At 38.2% G+C, this 18,582-nt stretch overlaps 1 protein-coding gene across 1 annotated transcript in view; it reads left to right on the top strand.

Moving 5' to 3' along the window:
- Positions 1 to 18,582, top strand: part of SLC49A4 (solute carrier family 49 member 4) — an 86,894-nt gene that overhangs the window by 18,048 nt on the left and 50,264 nt on the right. Inside the window, exons 3-4 of the mRNA XM_015544801.2 lie at positions 10,553 to 10,818; positions 15,367 to 15,496. Of these exons, the coding sequence (XP_015400287.2) occupies positions 10,553 to 10,818; positions 15,367 to 15,496 (396 nt within the window). The remainder of the gene's footprint in view (positions 1 to 10,552; positions 10,819 to 15,366; positions 15,497 to 18,582) is intronic.

Raw genomic sequence — 18,582 nt, forward strand, 5'->3', positions numbered from 1 at the left:
TTTGGTTGCAGATGGAATTAAGTTTGCTAATCAGCTAACCTTAAAATAAGGAGCTTATCCTGAGTTATTCATGTGGGCTCAGTGTAATCACAAAAGTCCTTAAAAGAGACTGAAGAGGAAGTCAGAGATATGCAGCCTGAGAGGACTCAAATCTCTGTTGCTAGCTTTGAAAACAGGAAGGGGGCCTCTAGAAACCGGAAAAGGCAAGGAAACTGATTATTCTCTAGAGCCTCTATAAAGGAACATAGCCATGCTGACACCTTGATTTTGGCCCAGTGAGACCCATGTTGGATTCTGATTTACAGAGCTGTAAGATAGTAAATTTGTGTTGTTTTAAAGCCACAAGTTTTATGGTAATTTGTTACAAGAGCATTAGAAAACTAAACACCAAGTTATTTGTGTGTATGTGTGTGTGTGTGTGTGTGTTCTTAATAGTGACACTCAATGCTGGTGACACTTAATGCTGGTGAGACAAACATCAATCATAACTAATGGGGATATAAATTACTACATATCCTTCTGAAAACAATTTGGGAGTATGTTTCATAAAACCTAAAATGTTCACATCCTTTGACTTACTGACCCAAAAGAAGTAATTTGGGAAGTAGCAAATATTTACATACAAAGATTGTCACAACAGCATTATTAATATTAGCAAGTAAGTAGCAAACATTAGGAAAATGGTTAAATAAGTTTTGTATATCTGCATAGTAAACTGTCATGCTGTTATGATTACCAAGAATCTTTAATGAGAAGATGCTTATGACAGACTATGAAGTTAAAATGACTTAGTGGATAAAACTGTATATTCAGTATGGTTTTCGTGGTTACCTATGCTTAAGTATTGAGAAATGCATTGGGGCGGAGCGAGGGGTAGGGGGGAGAACTGAAAGAAAAAAAGAAGCTCCTGGGTGGCTTAGTCGGTTAAGTGTCCATCTTTGACTCAGGACATGATCTCACAGTTTGTGGATTCAAGCCCTGCATTGGTCTCCATCCTGACAGCTCAGAGGCTAGAGCCTGCTTTGGATTCTGTGTCTCCCTCTCTCTCTGCCCCTCCCCCACTTGCGCTCTCTTTCTCTCAAAAATAAATAAACATTAACATAAAATTTGTTTTAAATACATTAGTATGGTTGTCTGGGCTATGTAATTGAGTTAGTGAACTTAATTTTTTTCTTTTTTCTTTTTTTGGGGGGGTGTTTTTTATTTTATTTTTAAGAGAGAGAGAGAGAGAGAGTGTGTGAGCAGGGGAGGAGCAGAGAGAGAGAGGGGGACACAGGATCCGAAGCAGGCTCCAGGCTCTGAGCTGTCAGCACAGAGCCTGATGTGGGGCTCGAACCCATGAACCGCTAGATCATGACCTGAGCCAAAGTCGGCACTCAACTGACTGAGCCACCCAGGCGCCCCTGGATTTTTTTTTTCTTTATACATTTTTCTTCTATGAGTATATATACTTTTAAACTAAGAGGACAAAATAAAAGAAGATAAGAAAAAAGTTATGAGACAAAATGGGGGGGGGGGAGGAGGTAGACATCTCTTAGACAAAGACAACACCCATTTTCCCCCTCTACCTTGCTGAGAGATTATTACTTTTGGCCTTAATAAAACCCCTGTGAGATAAAGTACCTTTGGAGAAGTTGAAACACCAAGAGAATAGGTGATTCACCAAAGATTATACAGGTAATAAATTTAGCTAAGACTAGAATTTTTGTTTTCTGATGTCTAATACTCTTCCCTGTGTTTTTTTAATGTACTGTCTGTAACTGGTACTTGATAAGTTATCATAAGCTATTTAGGGTCAAGACCATAATATGTATTCACCTTTATATTTTCTTTAGTGTCTAGCTATAGGTGCCTTGCCCGTGGTAGATATTGAATCATAGTTGGCCAAAATTATCAAAGGATATAAAAGTGAAATAGAGTTTCTTAAAAAAAATTTTTTTTACACTTATTTATTTTTGATAGAGACAGAGCACAAGTGAGGGAGGGGCAGAGAGAGGAGGAGACACAGAATCAGAAGCAGGCTCCAAGCTCCAGGCTCCAGGCTCCAGGCTCCAGGCTCCAGGCTCCAGGCTCCAGGCTCCAGGCTCCAAGCTGTCAGCACAGAGCCCGATGCGGGGCTCAAACTCACAAACTGCTAGATCATGACCTGAGCCGAAGTCGAATGCTTAACCAACTGAGCCACCTAGGGGCCCCTGAAATAGATTTTCTTAAAACTGAAGACTGCAACAGCAGTCTTTTTTTTTTAAATTTTTTTTTTTCTCATCGTTTTTTATTTTTATTTTTGGGACAGAGAGAGACAGAGCATGAACGGGGGAGGGGCAGAGAGAGAGGGAGACACAGAATCGGAAACAGGCTCCAGGCTCCGAGCCATCAGCCCAGAGCCTGATGCGGGGCTCGAACTCACGGACCGCGAGATCGTGACCTGGCTGAAGTCGGACGCTTAACCGACTGCGCCATCCAGGCGCCCCAGATTTTCTTAAAACTGAAGACTGCAACAGCAGTCTTTAGAAGGCTTATTCCTTTCCACCATCAACTCTTTCTTCCTTTCTTCCTTTTTTCAGTAATTAATTCATGACATCTCTGACCCTTTTTTGCCCTATATTTTCTTGGACTAAATAAAGGAAAACTATTTCTAGCACTCTGCCATTTTCAAAATCCATGAAATTCTATAACACACCACTTTACTCTGATGCAGGATGATTAGGAATTGGGAGAAAGTTTTTGAAACATTGGCATATTGAGTCTTAGAAGTAAACATTGTTGTCAATTCTAAATTATTTTGTATTAAAAATACATAGAGTTAAAATTAAGAATGCTGGACTTAAACTGAGGAAGTATCTACTGTGTTTCTAAACCAATTTTCTATCTTCTAAACCAATTATCACTACTGCTAGTTGTAATAGATTTCTAAAGTAGATATATGCACAGAAGAAAAAATATGCTAGCTACTTGCATGCCTTTGGATCTGAGAACCTTGAGTTATCTTAGCAATCAATGATTTTTATTAATAATGTTAAGAGAACTTTGAGAATGAGACCATGTTGGAAGAGTAGAGAGATTTGTAGACTGATTAAGTCAGATTTTATATTATTTTCCAGTCCTGGCTTAGCCATTAGCTAGTTATATGACTTTGGAGCTTCCCCCAATACTTTTTTGGAGAAAAGAAAGTTATAAAATTATAAGTATGATTTTAAATGTATTAGCCTCTCTGGAACTCAATTTTTATATCTGTAAAATGCAGAGGTGGGTTATCTAGATGAGGTTTGAAGTCTCTTCCAGCTATAAAAATTCGAATTCTGAAACATATTCTAAATAGAAAATAGTTGAGGAATCCCAAGTATTTGTACCAGGATGTCAGAAAGCAAAAGGTTAGGATACCAGAATATCATTAAATACAAACTAAAATGTCAAGTACATTAGAAAACCATGAGCTGTGGATCTTCAGTTTGAACTTTAGCTCTTGGCATTTGTTTGAAAAGCTGTAGTGTAGTGAATGATATGAAATGGAATGTGGCTGTGCGCAAATGCCATCCCACGTGCCACTGAGGCCTGGGCGGCAGGGGGTGGGGGGGTTTGGGGGAGATGGGGTTTGCTAATTGAGGGCTGAAGATGAAGGTGCACAGGGCAAGAGCAGGATTTTGTGAGGCTGTCTGTAGTTCCCTTCCCCATACCCCTTCCCTCCTGTCCCCCACCCCCCAGGCCTACCAAAGGCTAGCAACCCTCAGGAGCTCTGACACTAGTGGGCAGCACCTGGTTTTCCTACTCTTTACCATCTAGTTCTGCTGCTGGTGGAGAAAACTCCAGGTCTTTAATTATCCTCTCAGCCTGTTAGGGAAATCACTCTCTCACCCATTTTGCCACCTGACTTGTGAGGATGAGACAAACTTGGCCTCAGAAGTAGGCAGAAGCTAGGTAGGAGGAAAAAAGGTAAAAAGGGGAAAAAGAGCATTGGGGAAAGGTGAGAGGGAATAAATCAAGGAATCAGAGGAGACTGGGATGAAGAAAGAGGGCAGCACACCTGCCTTTGGCAGATCTGTCACATCTTGGCCTGCAGAGTTCGAGACTTGCATTCCCCTAGCAGTGAATGTGTACTGGCCACTATCAGGTGTGAAGTTTCAGGTGAGGAGGCAAGAGTTAAAGCCCGTGAGTTACTGAGTCAACTGTCTGGAGAGCTCCCTTTCTGCTGCACAGCTTGTTGCCCAGGAGCTGCCTCCATCCTAACTTCTCTCCACCCTTCCCAGGTCTACCTCACTTGCATTGACCATGCGTTTACCACCCTCAGTGTAGTATTGGTTTTGTTTGTTTGTTTGTTTTGTTTTTTTAAGTTTTATTGCCAGAATATTTGTTAATCATCTTGGTTTTTGTATCACTGGATTTAAACTTTTTAAAATGGATCTGATGTATGTGTCTAGGTAACTGAGAGTTTTGCAATGCAAGTAGTGTATTTCAGCAACGCCACTTCCCTGTACCTGAGTCAGTCTGTGTTCTACTAGAGAGCATCCACACTTCGTGAGACACTGTGGCAAATTTAGAAGCCATGGTCCTTATCTGCAAGGAACTTTAACTTGCAAAACAAAACTGAAGCATATAATGATGACACAGAAAAATTGACATTAAATTATGGGATCTGCTTCCTTTTACTGAAGATTGTGAATCACTCCTCTTGACAGTCAGCCCAGATCAATAGGTATTAATTTCTGAAAGCCAGCTGCTTTCACGAGTGCTAAAAAGCATTAGGACAATCACAGTGAGTTGCATTTGCCTTTCAGTATGTGAAGGCAACGGAGACTTTTTGGTCCAGACAATTCGTTTAGGCTTGGGTGTTTTTTTCTTGTCACTTTGCCAAGCTTATATACCTAATTTTTGTTCTGGCATCTAACTACTAGTACCGTCTAAATCCAAATTTCCATTTCCTCACAAGTGTTAACTTCATCCTCAACATTCTGCTGAAATAGCTCTATTCAGATCATGAATGACCTCCATGTTGCGGAATCTAATGGTTACATTTCAGATACCAAATGATCTTTCTGTTTAACTTGACCTGATCTGTTTAACCTGATCTGTTGAACTTGATGAGTCAACCACTCATCCTCATCTCAAACCCTCCTCTCCCTAGTTGCTGCTGTACCGTTCTTTCACCTTTTTTTTTTTCTACCTCTGTAATTGCTCCTTCTTAGTTGTCTTTCTAGACTCTTTTTCCTGTATTTAAAAAATATTGGTGGGGTGCCCAGGTGGCCCAGTTGGTTGAGCATCCGACTTTGGCTCAGGTCATGATCTCACGGTTGGTGGGTTCGAGCCCTGCATTGGGCTCTGTGCTGACAGCTTGGAGCCTGGAGCCTGCTTCGGCTTCTGTGTCTCCCTCTCTGTCTTCCCTCCTTCCCCGCTTGTGCTTTTGCCCCCCAAAAACATAAAAAATATATATATGTTGCTATTCACCAGTGTTTGTTCCCCAACCCCAATATATAGCTCTTAGCTCAGATCTCTTTTTTTAGCTTCTGATGTATATTGAATCACTTATTGTACATTTTTATGGACTTAAATATGCCTTCCCAATATGCAGTCATCTCCCTATAGCCACATCTATTATATGGCTAAGAACAGTCCCCCAAACCATCCCCTGTTCTATATCCCCACTGTTGTTGGGGACTTGTATTCTAGAGTCCCTCAGGGCATGACACTTACTAAAATAACTCTTGTCCTGCAATATTAAGATTTTCATATTTGCCTGACACTGTTTTCCAGGGTGGCCAGTACTGCCAAAGGGTCCTTGCCCTGGGCTCCTTGCCTGAAAGTTACCACTCTGGCTTTCCTTCAGCTTTACTATTCCCTATGTGCTGAGGAGTCTGTAGGGCCAGGGGGATGTGCCCACCCTTCTCATCACAGTCTAGCTACACAAGACCCCAAATGTGCCAGCAACAGGCCCTTTTCTCAGGTCTGTTCTTCCCAGAGTGGACCCCATACTTGGTATGTACTCCCCAGGCTCAAGGGGTTGCCAAGGAGCAGCTGTTTGGAAGACAAAGCTTGGGGTCTGACTTTCAGGTCCACGTGCATACATGCGATGATATTGTCAGACCAGAGCCAGAGGTCAGAAGAGAAGGAAGATATTGAGGGACCTCCATTACTACTCTTCTCACAGGCCCCACAGCACTAAAGGCGGGACTAATTATTGCCTTCTTTTTCTTTATATTCCTGGTACAGTGCTGATAGGTGACACTTAAACTACTCCTAAGGATTTGAAGGGCAAGGGCATTAGCTTTGTAATTTCATATTCCCATCACAATGCCTACCCAGTACATACACTCAGTACATGTTTGTTGAACAAATTAAATAACATAGCTTGTATTGAACCGTTTATAAATTATTTCATCTTCTTTATTGTCATTGAATAGAGTTTATTGTAATATTTGTATGATTTTAGTCTTATGGCCACCTGTTTTCAGAAAAAACATACCTCTAATTTTGCATTACCATTAAAATGGGAAAACTAGATTTTAGATATACAGTGAATTTTATTTTTAAATATATTTTTATGTCCATCAACTGATGAATGGATAAAGAAATTGTGGTTTATATACACAATGGAATACTACGTGGCAGTGAGAAAGAATGAAATATGGCCTTTTGTAGCAACGTGGATGGAACTGGAGAGTGTGATGCTAAGTGAAATAAGCCATACAGAGAAAGACAGATACCATATGGTTTCACTCTTATGTGGATCCTGAGAAACTTAACAGAAACCCATGGGGGAGGGGAAGGAAAAAAAAAAAAAAGAGGTTAGAGTGGGAGAGAGCCAAAGCATAAGAGACTGTTAAAAACTGAGAACAAACTAAGGGTTGATGGGGGGTGGGAGGGAGGGGAGGGTGGGGGATGGGTATTGAGGAGGGCACCTTTTGGGATGAGCACTGGGTGTTGTATGGAAACCAATTTGACAATAAATTTCATATATTGGAAAAAAAATTAAAAAAAATAAATATATTTTTAGGGGTGCCAGGGTCGTGAGACTGAGCCCCGTGTCCATGCTCAGCATGGAGCCTGCTTAAGATTCTCTCTCCCTCTTCCCCTGTCCCCTACTTGCATATGTGTTCTCTCTCTGTCTCTAAAATAAAAAAATATTATATATATATATATACACATATATATATACACATATATATATATATTTTATGGACTAATTTCATAAAATAGGGTAAGTTAATGAGAGGTACAGAAAACAGTGTCAGGCAAATATGAAAATCTTAATATTGCAGGACAACAGTTATTTTAGTAATTGCCATGCCCTGAGGGACTCTAGAATACAAATGTGAAAAAGAATAAGACTGTGCTCTGGAAAACACAAAGAATTTGGCAAGAGCAGGGTCTAGATTTCCCTGTCAAGTTTCCCATGAATTCAGGAGTTAACCCAAAATCCTGTGGGTCCAATTCTTATTGAGTTCATTTGTAAGGAATGTGTTTGTGCATTATGACTTTTAATGCAAAATGCACATTACTACAGTAATTTTTTTAAGTTTATTTATTTTGAGAGAGAGAATGTGTCCAGAGAAGGAGCAGAGAGAGAGAGAGAGAGAGAGAGAGAGAGAGAATCCCAAGCACAGAGCCCAGCGTGTGGCTCAAATCCATGAACCGTGAAATCATGTATGAGCCAAAATCAAGAGTCAGATGCTCAACCGACTGAGCCACTCAGGTGCCCCTAGAATAAATTTTAAACACCAAGTTAGCATGTTTTGATTCCCAAGGTGATTTTTTCACTCTGGCAATTCATGTTTGAGGTTGGCCCCCCAAGTTCAGTGACCTTGTAGACTTAGAACCCATCTGAAATGTCCCTAGTGCTGATATACCTGTTTTGGATACTATTTTTATCACAAGCTTGCACCTTGTATGACTTATGTTTGCTGCTTAAAAAATAGTCTATTTGTGATTCCAATGAGAGGTAACACATAGTTAAACCATGGCAATAAGCTGAGTTTTATGCCTTAATTCTCTCAGGATTCATAGTGTTTTATCATGTTTTGTTTTTTGTTTTGTTAACAGATTGTTTTTTCCATGTTCGCATTCTACTCTTAACATTTTTAGGCACAATAAAATTTACTTATTCCAGCCCTTCTCCTTCTAGATGAGATGAGCCTTTCAGGAACATGTCTTTAGGTATTAAATATCAAAGCGGTTACTCTATGAGTCATCATGCACTGTCTGTTGTGCCACCACGAATCACAAATGAAACCACTCAGTGATAATTGTTTCAAAGTATTTCTAGATGAAATTGCTCTGTTATAGCTTGGGACCCACTCGTGTTTGGAGTAGGTATTCAGTTTCATAAACAGTGTAAATTGTTTTTGTCATCTAGAAAATAGTTCCCCTTTCACAAGAAGATTTTAAAATGTCTTTGGTCTTCTTAATTTAGTAATAGTAATGATGCCTAGGGCTATTTTTGTCTTCAAATAATTTTTCCAGCATTTTCAAAAATTTGAGCAGACCTAATTCACGTATTTCACTTCCCACTCACTTATGCCTCTACATTAGGGCCCTACCTCTCTCCCATATGCCTGTTTATTATTTCCTTCTATATTCAAAAAACTTTTTCTAAGTCTCTTAAGGTGGCAGTTATTTTTAAAAAAAGGATTTGGTGTCCTCTTGGTGATTGAATAGCAAAACAGGGGGAAAAAGTGTCACATGTGTATCACATATACTGTTTCTTCCCCTTCCTCTACCTCCAAGGCAGAAGAGGTTGACTTGCCTCCCTTTCTTGCATATGCTTTTTGGACTTCTGGCTTCTCTTCTCCTTCAAGGCTACTCTTGAATGTGAATGTGTATGTTGGGAATTGGAGGAGCAATGGGAGTAGAGGCTTTGACAAGGAATAGGAACAGCACTAAATAGAATATTGAGAAAAGATGAGCAAGAGAACAAATGGAATAGAAACAAGAAACTACTTTTTTACTAACCCTTACAGTTAAAGCCACAGAGTATTAGAACTGGGGGGGATGTCGTACTCCTGTGATTACAGTAGCTTAACCTTAACAGATGCTCAATAAATGGATATTGAATTTAGACTGATCTCATTTTATGCGAGAAGAAATGGAATTGCGCAAAGATGTATTGCCCAGAACCATTCAACTAGTTAGTTGCAGAGCTGGGCCAGAACCTAAGTCCTCCAGTTTCTCAACCAGTTCCTTTTCTATTAGAAGCTACTATAATGACTGTTTTTGTTTATTTTTGTTTTTTGTTTTTGCTTTTGTTTTTACTCCTATCACCTGACACAGGGTAGGCATGAAATGTTTTATAGCATTTTATTATTTTTTTTCCATCACCCCGCCCCCCCCCCCTTCCTTCCCCTCTGGTAACCACCAATTTGTTCTCTGTGGTTAAAAGTCTTTTTCTTGGTTTGTCTCTCTCTCTCTCTTTTTTTTTCCTTTGCTCGTTTGTTTTGTTTCTTAAATTCCACATATGAGTGAGATCATATGGTATTTGTCTTTCTCTGACTTATTTCATTTAACATTATACTTTCTAGCTCTATCCATGTCATTGCAAATGGCAAGATTTCGTTCTTTTCTATGGCTGAGTAATATTCCATTGTATTTTTTTTTTTTAATGTTCATTTATTTTTGAGACACACAGAGAGATACAGAGCACAAACCAGGGAGGGGCAGAGAGAGAAGGAGACACAGAATCCAAAGCAGACTCCAGGCTCTGAGCTGTCAGCACAGAGCCCAATGTGGGGCTTGAACTCACAAGCCGTGAGATCATGACCTAAGCCAAAGACAGATGCTTAACAGACTGAGCCACCCAGGTGCCCCTCCATTGTACTTTTTTTTTGAATTTTTTTTTTAATGTTTATTTATTTTTGAGACAGAGAGAGAGCATGAATGGGGGAGGGTCAGAGAGAGAGGGAGACACAGAATCTGAAGCAGGCTCCAGGCTCTGAACTATCAGCACAGAAGCCTGACGTGGGGCTTGAACTCACGGACCATGAGATCATGACCTAAGCCAAAGTCGGACGCTTAACCGACTGAGCCACCCAGGCGCCCCCATTGTACTTTTTAAATATCATTTTAGTTTAAGAAATGTTGAATACACCTGTATAATTTTTTTGAATGGCTGGTGGCACTTACTAGGTCTGTTTATGAATGGCAGTCTAGTAGAAAGTATAAGGATTTTGGAGTCAAACTAGGTCCAAATCTCTGCTTTGCCTGTTAGCACTTGGGCAAGTGTCTTAATCTTTCTAAACAGAGGCTTTAACATCTCAACAAATAGAGATAATAATAGCTACTACATGGTGTTGTTATAATAAATGAAATAAAGTTATTTGGAGTATTTAGTTTGGTATGTGGCATAAATCAAAGGCTTCAGTAAATATTTGTAAAATGAGTAAGGGGTAAGTATTACTGTATTGATCTCACTCCTGGGGAGTCAACATACTTTACCTTTCAGATGTGTCCTGTTCTTTACAGACATGTATCCTTATTGCCATAGTTAAACTGCAGTTTAGCTAACTTCTTTTTGTGTAGAAATGTCCACTTCAGCTACCTCACAACCTTTTAATTTTTTTTTTAATTCCAGATTAATCCATGGAGGACAGCTGTTAAATGGATTGGCAGGTCCAACGGTAATGAATGCAGCTCCATTTCTCTCTACGACGTGGTTTTCTGCAGATGAACGGGCCACTGCCACAGCCATTGCATCAATGCTCAGTTATCTTGGTGGAGCATGTGCATTTTTAGTTGGGCCACTTGTTGTTCCAGCCCCCAATGGAACATCACCTCTTCTTACTTCAGAGACTAGCAGGACCCACATTAAAGATCTCATAGAGACTGTATTATATGCAGGTATTTTAAAGTTTATTTTCTTCCCGCTCTACTTTGTCTTTTATCCCAGTAATCTTCACTCCACTCTGTACACCAGATCACTTCTTACGAAATACTTAGGAGTTCCAAAATATACATATACACGCGTGTTTTTCTTGTCATATAATATGGAGATGCCTATTTAAAACTTACCCTTTCTAAGAAGTTATTAAGTTTAAAATGTATTATTGCTACATGAAAGTTTATTCCTTAATTTTTCTCTTCCCATCTGTTTACAATTAAGCACTGTATAACACGTTGTCTAGTGTCTTTTCTAGATATCTTATCAGAATATGAAATTACTGGTAGCTGGCAAGCCCATTTTCTCCCTTGCCATTTCCCTGCTCTTCTCTGACCTGGTATACATAGGTCACCCACAGTTCTTCTCCACTTCCTATTTTCTGTATGTTGGTCTATTAATAAGGGGTATTGACCTTTCCAAAACATCTTCTTGGTCCTTTCTTTTTATTTCTAGAGTCAAGTTCTAGTCCGCTCTTCTATTACAGTCTCTTAACAGATCTCCTTAAATACATCTCCCTCGCTGTATGCCTATTTGTTATTTTCTTCTGCATTCAGAAAACTTTTTATAAGTTTTACTATATACTCAGCACTGTGCTAAGCACTGAGAATTGGTAAGGTCACTGATAAGACAGTTGCAGTACAAATAGACATACAGAGCCTGAGAAGCCTAACCTACCTGAGATTGGAGGGAACTTGAGGAGTCAGGGAAGGCTTCACCAAGACTGTGATAATTAAAGTTCAGAATTTCGTAGGAGTTCAGCAAGTGTTCCAGTGAGGTAGGGTATTCCGTGTAGAAGGAATAACCACTGCAAAGGCAGATACGGTATGAGAGAACTCAATATGTCCAGAGAATTGCACATAATTTAATATGGCTGAAGTAGTGTAAATATGTGTCTTTGCATATAGGTAACAAGTGGCAGAAAATGAGGCTAGAAGGATAAGGAACTATATTATGATGAACTTTTTATTAATTTATTCACTTATTAAGTGAGCAGATATATTTTGACCTCCTATATATCTGTCCCTGTGCTAGGCGCTGAGGTAGACATGATTCCTGCTCTCACAGAACTTACAGTGTCCCAAAGGAACAGACAGGTAAACAGCTGTAAAATAGGGTAGTAAGTGCTATAACTGAAGGCTGACAATTGTTCTGAGACCTCAGAGGAGGAGGACCTAACCTAGATTTTAAAGGTCAAGTAGAGCTTCCTGATGATGCAGCATCTAAATTGGAGCCTGAAGGATGATAGGGAGTTAGCCAAATACAGTGGGCAGGAGGAACAATATACTAGAAAGAGAGAGAGAGAGAGAGAGCCAGCCATGGAGGAGAAGCCCAGTAAGGGGCGAGAGCCTGCTATATTCAAGCAACTCAAAGCCCAGAGTGGCTTAGACTCGGTGAGAGTAGTGACAGATAAAGCTAGAGAGGTAAGCCAGGCCATACAAGCCTTCTAAGCAGGGCTAAAGGGTTTGAAATTCACTATATTGTAGGCAAACATCACACTCTGAAGAATTTTACATTAGAGAGTTATGCAGTGATATTTACATCTCAAAATATGTTTTAGAGGGAATAAAACAAAAGCAGAGGTTGTGGTATATATAAAGTATTTAATCCCCGCCCCCCCCCCCCGGCCTTAAACAACTCCTTTTAAAGAAAAAAAAAATTGAAATTAAAAAAAAATTTTAATGTTTATTTCTGAGAGAGAGAGAAAGAGAGAGAGCATGAGCAAGTGAAGGTCAGAGAGAGAGAGGGAAACAATCCAAAGCAGGCTTCAGGCTCTGAGCTGTCAGCACAGAGCCTGACGCGGGGCTCAAACTCGTGAACCGTGAGATCATGACCTGAACCGAAACTAAGAGTCAGACGCTTAACCAACTTAACCAGTCAGGAGCCCTAAAAACTTTTGTGTTTGAAAGGATATCCATCAACAAAGTGAAAAGACAGCTTGCTTTGGGAATGGGAGAAAATAGTAGCAAATCATATATCTGATAAAGGACTTATATCCAGAATATATAAAGAACTCTTAAAACAACAATAAAAAGACAACCCAATTAGAAAATGGGCAAAGGACTCAAAACTTCTCCATAGAAGAAATATATATGGCCAACAAGCCCATAAAAGATGCTTGTCATTAGTCATTAGGGAAATACAAATCAAAACCATAATGAGATACACTTCACATCCAGCAGGATGCTATAATCAATAAAATAGGATGGGGCACTGGCTGGCTCAAGTGGTAGAGCATGTGACTCTTGATCTCGAGGTTGTGAGTTCAAGCCCCACACTGCGTGGGGAGGTTTACTTAAAATCTATTTTAAAAAGTGGGAAATAAATGTTGTTAAAAAAGTAGAAAAATTGGAACCTTCATATATTGCTAGTAGCAAAATAAAATGGTACAATCACATTGGAAACAGTTTGGGCAGTTCTTCGAAGTGTTAAATATATATTATCATATGATCTAACAATTGCATCTCTAGGTATATACCCAAGTGAAGTAAAAATATATCCATGCAAAAATTTATACACAAATGTTCGTAGTAGCATCATTCATAATAGCCAAAAAGTAGAAACAATCCAAATGTCTATTAACTAACTGAATAAAAAATGTACTTCATCTGTTCAATGGAATATTATTTGGCAATGAACAAGAATAAAAGTACTGATACATGCTCCAACATACTTGAACCTTGAAAACATTATGCTAAGTAAAAAACGCTGGTTACAAAGACCACACATATGGTATGATTCCATTTATATGAGATGTCCATTATACTCAAATCCGTAGAACTGGAAGGTAAACGAGTGATTGCCTAGGGCTGGGAGATTTGGGAATGGGGAATGGATACAGAGTTTCTTTGGGGGATGATGAAAAGGTTCTAAAATTGATTGTGGTGATGGTTACACAATTCTGTGAATATACTAAAAAATGTATCTCTGGGGGCGCCTGGGTGGCTCAGTCGGTTGAGCCACTGACTTCGGCTCAGGCCATGATCTCGCAGTCCATGAGTTCGAGCCCCGCATCGGGCTCTGTGCTGACAGCTCAGAGCCTGGAGCCTGCTTCAGATTCTGTGTCTCCCTCTCTCTGACCCTCCCCCGTTCATGCTCTGTCTCTCTCTGTCTCAAAAATAAATAAACGTTAAAAAGTGTATCTCTGAAGCTCTTTGCAAAAATGCCAACAAAAAGATGGGTCAAAAATGTCAATAGAATGTGAACAAGGCAATCCCAGAAGAAGAAATACTAATGGCCAATAAGTGTGTAGAAGATGCTCATTCATTGTTGTTAATTAAAAGATCTGCAAATTAAAACAATTCATTATCTTCTTATTGCTCCTCAGTCTAACAGAGAACAAAGACATCTTCTATGGTTAAATGCCTTATAGGAATATTGTACCTTTTGCTCAGAATATAATAGCCCTAGAATCATAAGTATCCAACTGAAAAGACTCTAGAAATCACTTAGTCCAGTCCCTTTATTGACCACAAAGAATAAAGAATTCATCCAAATTACGTTAATTAATGGTACAGGCAGGTCTCTATTCCAAGTTTCTTAACTTTTCTATTTGAGTCTTGCTTTTCTACTAAATTGGACATAATAGAAGCTGGGATTTACATGTGCCAAAACTCTGGAGGGAATGATCAGGACTTCAAGGAACTTTTCCTTGTTAATAGTGCCAAACTAACATTGTTTGGATGTTCGTTTTACTTCTAGTTGCTTAATATTCTATATTAGCGAGTCTTTTTATTCATTAAGTTTTGCTCTCTTATTTTTGGATGCTTTCCTGTTTTGTTCAAATTCCCCATACAGCCTATAAATTCAGTCTTTCCTAAACTGTGCTTCAGAATATCCAGTCATTGATCAAATAAACCAATTAAACTGATTGGATGGCCCATCAGTTAGGCATCTGACTTTGGCTCAGGTCATGACCTCACAGTTAGTGAGTTCTAGCCCTGCATCAGGCTCTACAGTGACAGTGTGGAGCCTGCCTGGGATTTTCTCTCTCTGTCCCACCCCCACTTGTTCTTTCTCTCTCTCTCTCTCTCTCTTTCTCTCTCTCTCTCTCTCTCTCTCTCTCTCTCAAAAATAAAGAACCTTAAAAAAAACAAAAAACAAAACCCTTCTCCTAGCCTGTTCCTACAATTTCTGTATCATATACTTTCTTTCTGATTACAGTACTTATTAATCAACCTAGATCTGTTTCAAAGGCTTATAGTACAGTACTGTTGATTTTTTATGTTTTCTCCATAGAATAATATTTGTTTACTGTCTCAATCTTTTCATCTATGTGGTATACCATTGTATGACTTCTTACCTGACTTTCCACGGGCTAAAATTTATATCTTTACATATCTATTTTTTTTCCACAAGACTGAACTATCTTGGCTAGATACTGTATTTTGGTTATCTTTTTATGCATAGAGCTTAGTTGATGATTTGTTAGATAAGTAAATACTTGAAACATTGAACTTTTTATGTTATCTGGTTAACATTTTATTCTTTTTTTTCTTCCCTACCCCCAGAATTTGGAGTTGTCTGCTTACTATTTTCTGCAACACTAGCTTATTTCCCACCCCGGCCTCCACTTCCTCCCAGTGTTGCTGCAGCTAGCCAGCGACTGAGTTACCGGCGGAGCTTTTGTAGATTATTAAGGTAAATATACTTTAAGTCACTGAGTGGTTTTGATCAGTACCTTCAAGATAATTTCACATTTAGTTAAGGTCATTTTGCAAGTTGATTGCAAATAATTGATAAAATACTGATTAAAACCTCTATAAGTTTTATACATGCCACCAATGCTATTATTACTTAATCTTTTAAAAAATCAAACTTTTATTGAAATAATTTTCTTTTATAAGGAGATATCACATAATAGTATCTGTGGAATCATGGATTTTATGTGTTTATTATATTTTTCATAATATTTAAGTTTTTTGTTCATTATGTATTTCTTAGTTCACATTAAAATAAACAAGTACTAGTCAGTACAAAGTGAATAAAATATATAAGGTTTATTTACAGCTCCCCTAAAATTAATCATCTCATGCCGGGATCATACTTTTAAAACTTACTATTTTATTTTATTGATATAACTTAACTGTAATTTTATTAAACTCTACCCTTGAATGTTCAATTGCCCAGTACTAAATTTAATTCTTTGAATATATAGACTATCACTGGTGATTATGATTTGCAGTTGGGCTGCTAGAACTTATCTTTTGAATTTTTTTCTCAGTTTGTTGTGATGAGTTTTTATTGATTCATCAGCAACTCTCTGGTTGGTTCTTTCTCTTCTTTTTTTTCTGCCTCCTATCAGTGGTAAGTTCCTTGTGGCCAAGAACTGTGTCTTTATAGCCACTTTAGTAATATTGTCCAGTAGGAATGTAATGTGAGCCACATATGTAATTTTAAATTTTCTAATAGCCTCATTAAAAAAAGTAAAAGAGGGCGCCTGGGTGGCGCAGTCGGTTAAGCGTCCGACTTCAGCCAGGTCACGATCTCACGGTCCGTGAGTTCGAGCCCCGCGCCAGGCTCTGGGCTGATGGCTCAGAGCCTGGAGCCTGTTTCCGATTCTGTGTCTCCCTCTCTCTCTGTCCCTCCCCCGTTCATGCTCTGTCTCTCTCTGTCCCAAAAATAAATAAACGTTGAAAAAAAAAAAAAAATTAAAAAAAAAAAGTAAAAGAAACCAGTAAAATTAATTTTAATAGCATATTTTATTTAACCCAGTATATCAGAAGTATTATTTTAATTTGTAATAAATATTCAAAATTATTGAGATTTTTTTATGTTCTTTTATTCGAACCAAAGTTTTGAAATCTAGTTGTATACTTTTACACTTAAAGCATATCACAATTCAGATGCTAGATTTTCATTAGAAATAGTCTGCATTGAAATTTCATTAAATTTAATTTCATTAAATTTTTTACTTGAAAAAGTTTTCATCGAGCAGTCTCGCACGTTGCACTACTTATCTAAAGTTCAAAGTAACTTTGCAATATTTCAAATTTTGAATCAACATATCGTTGATATTTGAAAAATCTTATATTCTACAAGCAATTGTTGGGGCTTTAATGGAAGATCTTTTATTTCCATAAAATAGATATAAAATTTTTTTTCTTTATCATTTTTAACAAAATTATCATAGCTAACATAACAATTTCTTTTACCATCTCTCCATCTAAAAATTATTTTCTTTTTGGAGGAGCCAAGATGGCGGAACACCATGGAAGTTTTTTTAGCATCTCGCGTCCATGAAAGACAGCTAGATCAACACTAAAAATGGTTTTCTTTTTGTGCAGGAACCCAAACCGTTTTATAACTGGCCAAAGTTATAAGTCCGATCTGTTTTAAAAAACTGTTTTTTAATGTTTGTTGGACATTTAATTCCGGTTAACTAATTTTTTACTAAAAATTACTAATTCACTAAAATTTACTAATTCCGGTTAACTAATTTTTTTTATTCCTTTTTGACTGATGAAAAGGAGCTTCCTATAAAATTTACTCTGTATCTGTTGAACACGTCCCTTATTACTATCCACTTAATGGTCTTTAAATTTTTTTACACAGCATTCATTTTGCTCTGCTGCAACAGATTGCAGTTCCCATTCATTGTGAAATTTACAACATACTTTCTTATTTTTTTTCATAAGATATTCAAATAAAGTACAATGTTACCTCTATGTGGAACAAAAATACTGAGAACTGAGTCAGTTCACCGACACCAAGATCAGTGGTAGGTTGTAATACTAGAAACAACACATGCTACACCCACACATTACAATAAAAATCTTACCCGGTGCAGTTAAAGTGAAATGTAGTCCTACCAAAACAAAAATAAAGTTGTGATTAATGGGAAAGTACTTTTCACTGCTCCTGTTTTTTAAGTTTGGTTTAGGTTAATTACAATGAAATAAAATGAAAAATTCAGTTCCTCAGTTGCACTAGCCACATTTCATGTGTTCAATAGCCACATGTGGCTAGTGGCTACCAAGTTAGACAACATAGCCATGCAACATTGTTTTTCAAACTTTGGTTCACAGCCAACTAATTTAGTAGGTTGACCACCTTAAAAAAAAAAAAAAAGAAAAGAAAAAGTAGAATGAAATTAGAATGGAAATATTATTGTATCACCTGTAGTAAGAATACATATTTTTTGTGAGACTTTTGTTTCAGAATCTATGTCTGTGTATGTGGGTAGATCACAAAATAATTTATTTCTTGCTTTGGAGTACAGAAAAAAGCTTTTAAAAACCGCAACTCCTGGCACCAAAGTGGCTCAGTCATTTAGGCACCCAACTCTTGATTTTGGCTCAAGTCATCATATCCTCGTTTGTGGGGTCGAGCCCCATGTCATGGCCTGTGCTGACAGTGCAGAGCCTGCTTGGGATTCTCTCTCTCCCTCCCGCTCCCCCACTCATGTGTTCTCTCTCTCTCTCTCCTCTCTCTCTCTCAAGATAAATAAATAAACTTAAAAAAAGAAGCCATATATCTACAGGGGGGCCTGGTTGGCTCAGTCAGTAGAGCATCTAACTCGATCTCAGGGTTGTGAGTTCAAGCCCCACACTGGGCGTGGAGCCTACTTTAACAACAACAACAACAACAATAACAACAACAACAACAACAAAACACATGTCTACAGCACTTAGTATATTGCCTTACATGTAAGAGGCAAATTAAATATTAGTGAAATTGAATGGTGATCAGTGGCACATATTTGTAAAATAACAGTTTAAAATGAT

The sequence above is a fragment of the Panthera tigris genome, chromosome C2 (assembly GCF_018350195.1).
Source record: "Panthera tigris isolate Pti1 chromosome C2, P.tigris_Pti1_mat1.1, whole genome shotgun sequence".
In the NCBI taxonomy this organism is placed as follows: domain Eukaryota; kingdom Metazoa; phylum Chordata; class Mammalia; order Carnivora; family Felidae; genus Panthera; species Panthera tigris.